At 51.0% G+C, this 8,027-nt stretch overlaps 1 protein-coding gene across 5 annotated transcripts; it reads left to right on the top strand.

Moving 5' to 3' along the window:
- The first annotated feature begins 3,261 nt into the window (after positions 1 to 3,261).
- Positions 3,262 to 7,418, top strand: LOC125527837 (pentatricopeptide repeat-containing protein At2g17210-like). 5 transcript variants are annotated; one of them, XR_007292271.1, is made up of 4 exons: positions 3,262 to 5,299; positions 5,459 to 5,522; positions 5,614 to 6,099; positions 6,893 to 7,418. XR_007292271.1 is itself a non-coding variant. In XM_048692361.1 (2 exons), the coding sequence occupies exon 1, from the start codon at positions 3,313 to 3,315 to the stop codon at positions 5,296 to 5,298; it is 1,986 nt and encodes a 661-aa protein (XP_048548318.1). In that variant the 5' UTR covers positions 3,262 to 3,312; the 3' UTR covers position 5,299; positions 6,893 to 7,418. The 5 variants fall into 5 exon arrangements, 1 of the variants encoding a protein (XP_048548318.1); XR_007292269.1 differs by having other exon boundaries at positions 5,459 to 5,543; XR_007292270.1 differs by having other exon boundaries at positions 5,459 to 5,543; positions 5,614 to 6,230.
- The last annotated feature ends 609 nt before the right edge of the window (positions 7,419 to 8,027 follow it).

Genomic DNA, 8,027 nt, shown 5'->3' with positions numbered 1-8,027 from the left:
TAGTCGTGTCATCAACTATGAAACTCCTATTGAGCATCTCCTCCACACTAAACCGGACTATACCACTCTCTGTGTGTTTGGTTGCGCTTGTTGGCCCAACCTTCATCCTTACAATCCTCGCAAGCTCATGTTTTGCTCTAAACAATGTGTTTTCCTTGGTTATAGCGCTTAACACAAAGGTGTCAAGTGCCTTGATGTTTCTACTGGTCGCATCTACATCTCTCAAGACGTTGTTTTTGATGAGACTAAGTTTCCCTTTTCCGATCTTCATCCCAATGCCGGAGCTCTCCTTCGCAAAGAGATTCTTATCTTGCCCTCTAGCCTTACCGGAATCACCCAAGGGGAAAATAATTGTAGTGACTCAATGTTAACTAATGCTCATAACCACGTCTCTGAGTTGTGTGATGATGCAGATGATGATAACTATGAAGAAACAGGTGCAGAAATAAGCAAAAATGATGCAGAAAGCGCTCCCGACACGACACATTTTATGTGTCCAGAATTGGAGAGCGGATCCTCCTCGAGATCCATTCCCCTACAGACTGACAGCGGATCGTTCTCAGGATCTGGCCCGCACCAGGACGGTAGTGCGTAGGATCCCGTGTCGCCTGCCCGTCGCGGCTCCACATCCGCCATGCGGCGCCCCGCCCCTGGCCCAGATGCTCCCGCCGGCCTGCACCACTCGGACGCCCCCACGCAGCGCACCGAGACCCGCTGGGCCGCTGCTGGGCCCCTCCACTACGAGCGCCGCCCGTCGACCGGGGCGCAGCCCCGTCTGGCGCCAGGCGCGGGCTCCAATACCGATCCGGCCCTGCCTCCTGCCGCTTGATCCGGCGCGGATTCGGCTGGGCCCACCTCATCATCGCGGCATGATGGGCCTGCGCTGGATTTGTCCCGCAGCCTCGGATCTTCTGCGCCGCGTTCTGCCTCGACCCTAACGCCTCACGCTCCAGATGCCACAGACGATCCGTCTGGCTCGGATGCAGACGAGGCGATACTTTTCTATGGTGCTTTTAGCATCTTTTTGTATGGTTTCTTGACAACTCTCGTCTTTCAGATGTAGATAACCTATGGCGACTGCCATTGCAGATGGCATGAATTATCTCTAGAGACCGAATCACTGCATTTAGTTTAAGTGGAATACAAGAATAACATGACCACATTCCGTCCCAAAATTTGAGCTGAATACAAGAATAATAATACAATATTTTTTCATGATAAGCGAACAATTCTATATGAGTAGCCAAACAGTGTCAACTACAGATAGATAACAAAATGTTACAAGGACCAGAAGACAAATATCTGAGGTCACACAATGTCAAGGAGATCATAGTTGAAAGTTTTTCCCAGCCGAAACCTAAGCCTCAAGACAGGCCATTCGCCCAGTAGCTTCGTCAGAATGGGCAACAAAGCTACAGTAATGCAAATTGCAATGGCCAACCAGTGGAGATGTGGGGCCAACACCGTATATAAACCAGTTGAAAAGGTTGTGGTAGTTGCCACATATGCAAACCACATGAGCTTCTTAGTAAAGGATCTATAGTAACTCGTAATCCTCCCACCTTGCCATGATGCATATGAAGGCGGCAGCAAATGAAGAGCACATTGCTAAGGTATCAGAGATCAAGAATGCCTGAAATGCAACCTTGCGAGCCATGACGGGAAGTCCCTCGCTTCCAGCACCATTGCTGTATCCTCCAGGTAGGGTGAAAGCAGCAGCAAAGGCAATCTCTTCTGTCAAATGGCAAATAGTAAATGAACTCTCCAGGTTACCCTTCTTCCTATCACTCCTTCTGTCTTCATACATCTCCCACTCTGGGTCAACCCATTCAACTATCTAAGTGATTTCCAATTGACACATGACAAATTATTGTAAGCATCAATTCCATCAAAACTACAATTAATAATGACATAAAGAACAACAGAATAACTGCAGTAAACAATGACATGTGCACTACACTAACCCTAAATAAACTAAAGAACAACCGAGTATGTGCACTGCAAACCAACCTCCTAGACAAATTATTTAAGCAATGAACTTTACAAAAAGTACAGCAGCTACAAAGCACACTAAACTTTAAGCAACTGATACTAAACAATAACTCAACTTTGAGCATCTGACACTAAAAAATAACTGAACTTTGAGCATGTGACACAATCACTAAGCTGTCCAATTAAAGAATGAACACCTGACACTAAACACTTACTGAATTTTGAGCATCTGAAACTAAACAATCACTAAGCTCCCCAATTAAACAATGATCATCTGCACTGCAAACTAAGCTCTTGGCCAATTATAAAATTAATATCTTCTGGCCAAATTAAATATACAAGAAGTGCATCAGCAATTGCCTACTCCAATGATGAGCATCAGTACTACTAAATGGCTTAATAATGATCATCAGTACTACTAAGAAATGGCTAAACTAAAGAACATGAGCATGTGCACTGCATCTGCGCTGGACTTCTCTACACACCATCTGAACAGGAGCATGTATACTATCAATTTTAATACAACTAACAGAGATTGTGCAGAATCTTACTTTCTAAGCACAAACTAAGAACCTCCTGCCCATGTCAAATGCCTCAAAGGCAATACGCCTCTCAGCTGGCAGACGATGGTGCTCGCAAGGAACAATGGGTCCTGCCTCAATGCCCATGTACTCTTCGCCTTCAATGCTAGCAGGGATCTATAGGTGCAAAATGAATAAAAATCCCCAAATCAAAGATCGAATCCCCTCAATCCCCAAAGCAGAAAACATAACCCTAACCCTACATCCACCACTCACCAGGTACTTCATGCCGTTGTTGGAGGAGTTGATGTACAACAGGCTAGAGTAGTCGTTGCTACTCTCGTCCTCATACACCATGGCGGGGTGGCGGTGATGGTGGACTGTGCGGCGGCCGATAGCGAATCAGAGAGAGGAGGGCGAGGCTGGATTCAAGGCCGAGAGTGAGGTGGGCGGCTTGGTTCGACCCAGCCCAGCCATTTACACTGACCGAGTCGGCCTCGTCCTAGTCAGCGAAGCGGCACGCGCTGGTTGGCCAGTGTGTCACCTGACAGGTGGGGCCGTGCGATCAAATACAATGTCAATACGAGATTATACCATGTTGAGACCATTTTGCAACAATTAGGCGCATAGATGTTACTGACATGAAAAAAGGTGACTAGTGATACCCGTTACAACGATGTGGTACTTTCTTTCCGTGCAATTAACTCGAGCCATGGAAATGAGATCCGACGGTGCACAGAAAGGCCTGTGCTATGCTGCTGCGTCCGTCTCTGCTACACTTGTCTCTCTGTCCGTCGGAATGGCAATCGGAACGGCAGCAGCGGCGGCGGTGCGGCGCAGCCTCGGCGCCGCAGTCCCGGACCTCGCCGTCGCCCACCTCTGCTGCCCCTCGACCCCCGTCACCTACAACGCAGCCCACCTCCCGCCCACGCCGGCCACCCTCCTCGCCCTCCTCCGCCGCGCGCCCGCGCCCGCGCCGCACCCCACCACCGCCGTGCACGCCTGCCTCCTCAAGACGGCCTACTTCCGCCCGGGGGGCTGCACCGTCCCCAACTCGCTGCTCGCCTCCTACGCAACATCCGGCGACTCCCTTGCCGCGGCGAAGCTGTTCGACGAAATGCCTCTTAGGGACGTCGCATCCTGGACCTCCATGATGCGGGCACACCTCGCGGGGGGCTCGGCCTCCCAGGCCCTGTGCATGTTCAGGGACATGCTCGCTGGCGGCGACGACGCACCGGAGCCGGACGGGGTCGTCCTCGTCGTCGCGCTCCGCGCCTGCGCCGAGCTCGAGGACCTGGCGCTCGGGGCCTCCCTGCACGCCCTCATGGAGCGCCGTGGGCTGCAGGGCTGCGATGTCTTCGTCGCCAACTCGCTCGTCGACATGTACGCCAGGTGCCTGGACCTGCAGTCCGCCAAGAAGGTGTTCGACATGACCCTGAGCAGGAACGTGGTGTCCTGGAACACCATGCTCTCCGGACTCGCGCGCACCGGCCGTGCCACCGACGCGCTAGACCTTCTTGCCTCCTCCTCGTCCTTGCTGAAAGAGGGCAGCGACATCGGCTTCGATGAGACGACGTTGGTGGTGCTGCTTCAGCTGTGCAAGAGGCTCGAGGGCGGCCAGGCCATGTGGTGCCGGTCTGTCCATGCCGCGGCCGTGAGGAGGGGGCTCCTATTGTCCTCGACAGGCCTGCCTCTGTTGAACGCCCTGCTGGACGCATACGCCAAGTGCGGCCTGCTTGAGCACACGGTCAGGCTGTTCCGCGGCATGCCTGAGAGGAACATCGTCACGTGGAGCACCGTCATCGCTGGATGCGTCCACAATGGCCGGCCTGGCGAGGCGATCGCGTGCGCCGTCGTGATGAGGGAGGCCGGGGAGACGCCCAACTCGGTCACCATACTGAGCGTCCTCGAGGCATGCGCAGACTGTGCGGAGATGGCAGCGTCGAGATGCGCCCACGGCATGGCGCTCAGGAGTGGGCTAGCCTTGGAGCGGGACGTCAGCAACGCTCTGGTGGACATGTATGGTAAATGCGGCAACCTGGCTGCGGCGACGAGGGTGTTCAATGCGATGCCGCGAAGGGACGTGCTCACCTGGAACTCCATGATTGGCGCTCTGGGGATGAATGGCCGCGCACGTGATGCCCTCGCCCTCCTCGACAGGATGGAGCAGGAATGGGACATCATGCCGAACGGTGTCACGATGCTGGCCGTGCTGTCGGCATGCGCGCACGGAGGTCTGGTAGAGGAGGGCGTGGCCTGCTTCGAGAGGATGACGGCGACACACTCGGTTGAGCCACAGGTGGAGCACCTATCGTGCGTCGTCGACATGCTCGCGCGTGCAGGGGACCTTGAGGGGGCCGCTAGGGTCATCGAGGAGAGGATATCCACCAGCAGCAGTCCAGCAGCCTGGAGTGCGCTGCTAAGCGCCTGCAGAGGCTACAGCAGCGACTCGAGTGTTGGACGTGATGCTGCCTGCCGCGTCCTGGAGTTGGAGCCGGGCAATGCGGCGGGGTACCTGATGTCGATGGGCGTGCCCGGCGCTGGCGAGACGGCAGCGCGGATGCGACAGCTGATGAGGGAGAGGGGAGTAGGGGTGACTGGCGGACACAGCATGGTGCAGGTGGGGTGCAATGCTCACAGCTTCATGTCATGGGATGGATGCCACCCTGACAGAGGGCAGGTTTACTCCATGCTACATCTCCTGCATCAACAGATGCTGCCGCCTACTCCTCCACATCCAAACCACCATCATCTTACCTTATTATCACACAAGTGTCATGATTAAGGTACATACGAAGTCCTCACCATCATCTATGTTTATCAACCTGGTTATCTATAATATACTGTATATGCTAGTAATTAGGCTGAATTCTGTAGTGCATTTTGAGTGCGTGCTTTGGATTTGTTCAGTGCAATTCTCAGTATGGTTCTTTCATGACCTGTAGATGATTGATATGGGTGGGTACGCATATGGAAGGAAATGCAGGATTGCATTTCATTTCTTCTGTGGTAATACTGGAGACGCCAAAGGTCAAAACAAGATGACATTTTTTGAAACCGATGATGCTGTGTTTACATCGTTCGCCATTGCCATCTGCAGGTTCGCCACCGGCTCCATGAGATACTGCGGAATGGGTTGGAAGGCGGAGTGATCTCCGTCTTGCCCTCGAGCATCTTCAGTTCTTGACCACCACGCTCATTGACGGCCTCGGCTGCACGCACTAGAACACCACCTTGCACATCCTCTCCACCAGCCCTCTGCAACGCGATTCATGGCGGACTGTTGCCACCATGAGTTCCATCAGCTCGCCAGCTTCGTACCTGGTCCATGCGACCATGAGGAACCATTGCTGGCTGCTCTTCGGCGTGGCATCGACATCTTGGTTACTACCATGCTTGACGATCTTCAGGAGGAGCATGCCGAAGCTGTAGACATCACACTTCTCGGTGATCCAAACCTCCAGTGCGGTGTGCCCAAAAGTGCTGCGTCCGCGGGACAGAGACGTGCGTGTCGCAACGGTTGACGAGGCTTGCGAGGCCAAAGTCGGCCACCTTGGGGCTTGGGCCTGAGGGTGCCGTCGAGGAGGTATCTTGCTGTTGCTAACTTGAATGGATTTGTCATTTTTGAATAGCCTAACTTGTTCTTCCAAGGATGGATGAGTAATAGAAATATCGCGAGTGTCATTACCGGTGGCAATCAGTTGGTCTGCGTTTTTGGTAAGAGAATAGCAGTGTTGTTCCTGTCATCTTCTGGTTTACTGTATGCTACCTATTGCATTATATTAGATTATGGTTAGACTTTTAAACATCAGTATGATTTTTGGTCTCATAGAGATTTTCTGTTCAAAACTTTTCAGCTTATGTGATAGATGTGCAATAAATGAATTGGTGCGATTCATTATTGTTCGTCTAATGTTGCACACCGTGAACTGTAGATTTTTTGGTATTTTTTTCCTGGAGGCTGGTATGTTATCAAGTTGTTTGTGCTACCAGCTGGATGAGTCCCTCTTTAATGATGTCCACTTGTTACACAGCTTGTTTCTTTTTGTGCCCTGATCTAATTTTATGAATAGGAACAATGTTATATTAGCACTTCCGTTTCAGAGGCGTCTGTGATATCCATAATCCATTTGAGTGGTTTTCGTCAGTAACTTGATTGGTCTTGTATAATCATTCCATGCTGGTTCATTTCCTAATATGTTCCCTTTTCCTGGCTGGGCCTGTAAGCATTCTTTTATTCTACTGGTTGGAGTATGTGTATAGCTGACCTGTGGGCATTCTTTTATTTTTGGTGTCGTCTAGGTTTTGTGTTTAAAACTTTTCAGCTTATGTGATAGCTGTGCACTCGATGAATTGCTGTTCGTTTGATTTTATTACAGAGGGGGTGCTGGTGGATACAAAAATGCTTCTCCTGGGTCCTGGCAACTACGGTGGCGATAGCCTGAATCAAGGGGGTGGAGCACCTGCTAAGTGATCTCAACCTTGATGGTGCTTGCAAGGAGGATGCTCTTTGCAAGGAGGTTTGATGCGAGCACGAAGAGAAGCGATGGTCACGATGGCTTTCTTGGGGACGACTTCCAGGATGAAGATGACCATGTCAGTCCCGTTAGAAGAAGCAGCACCGGCCGAATAACTCTTATGGATTTGTTCTCCATGACCACATTGATTTGCATCAGCTGCTTGTTATATACTACTACTACTTGCTCTGTAAATAGATGTACTACGAATAAGGGGGTTCGATCGAGGGAGAACACAATGCCAAAAGGTCAGCAGGGTTTACCCAAATTGGTCGTTCATTAACTCATACTGGAGTATAATTTTTCATTGCACATGGACTAGTAGGTGGAAAAGACTGTACACCAGCACGTTGTTTCATCTCAACAACACTGATCAAGCTTTATGCAATACTTCTTCCGTGCCGAGTTACTTGTTTTAGATTTATCTAGATAAACATGTATCTAGCCACAAGTAATTTGGAACGGAAAGTAATAGTGGCGAGCAAGGCACGGCACGCCTGTGTGTAAGCATGCATCCCTCTATGCGTGTAGCTCCATTGCTGATGCAGGCGGGCAATAAGGATCACAAGTTGGGCAATTTGCTTGGCATTCGCCTATACTACGCCAACACGGGCTGCCCGGCAGCGTGGCACAGCAGTGACAGATTTTAATAACGAACCAACTATGACCGCAGTGCCTCTTGACACACCATTTGAGGGTGAGCTTGCTTTCATTCGACGACGGATCTACAGCGCTGGCGTTCGCGGTTATGTTGCCACCATGTTCTTGGTTGCTTCTTGCAGCCACAAGACCACCTACATATATATCATCACACACAATATAAATATATGTAGTGTTTGTTAGATCACAACACATAAATTTAACTTAAGAAAAACCTAGTATACGGAGTAACAAGAAACGGAGAGGTACAACCGGAGGCATCGGTTTATGCAAGACTGATAAATTTGCTGCAAGAATGTATGCGATAAGACGGTCGGTGTTATGCTTACACTGCCCG

This window comes from Triticum urartu, chromosome 1 (assembly GCF_003073215.2).
Source record: "Triticum urartu cultivar G1812 chromosome 1, Tu2.1, whole genome shotgun sequence".
Classification (NCBI taxonomy): Eukaryota; Viridiplantae; Streptophyta; class Magnoliopsida; order Poales; family Poaceae; genus Triticum; species Triticum urartu.
Note: the sequence above shows the minus strand (reverse complement) of the source record. Positions and strands in the feature narration are given on the sequence as shown.

Excerpts from the sequence above, each read along its gene's own strand:
- LOC125527837 (XM_048692361.1), top strand. The coding sequence starts at position 3,313 with ATGGCAATCGGAACGGCAGCAGCGGCGGCGGTGCGGCGCAGCCTCGGC.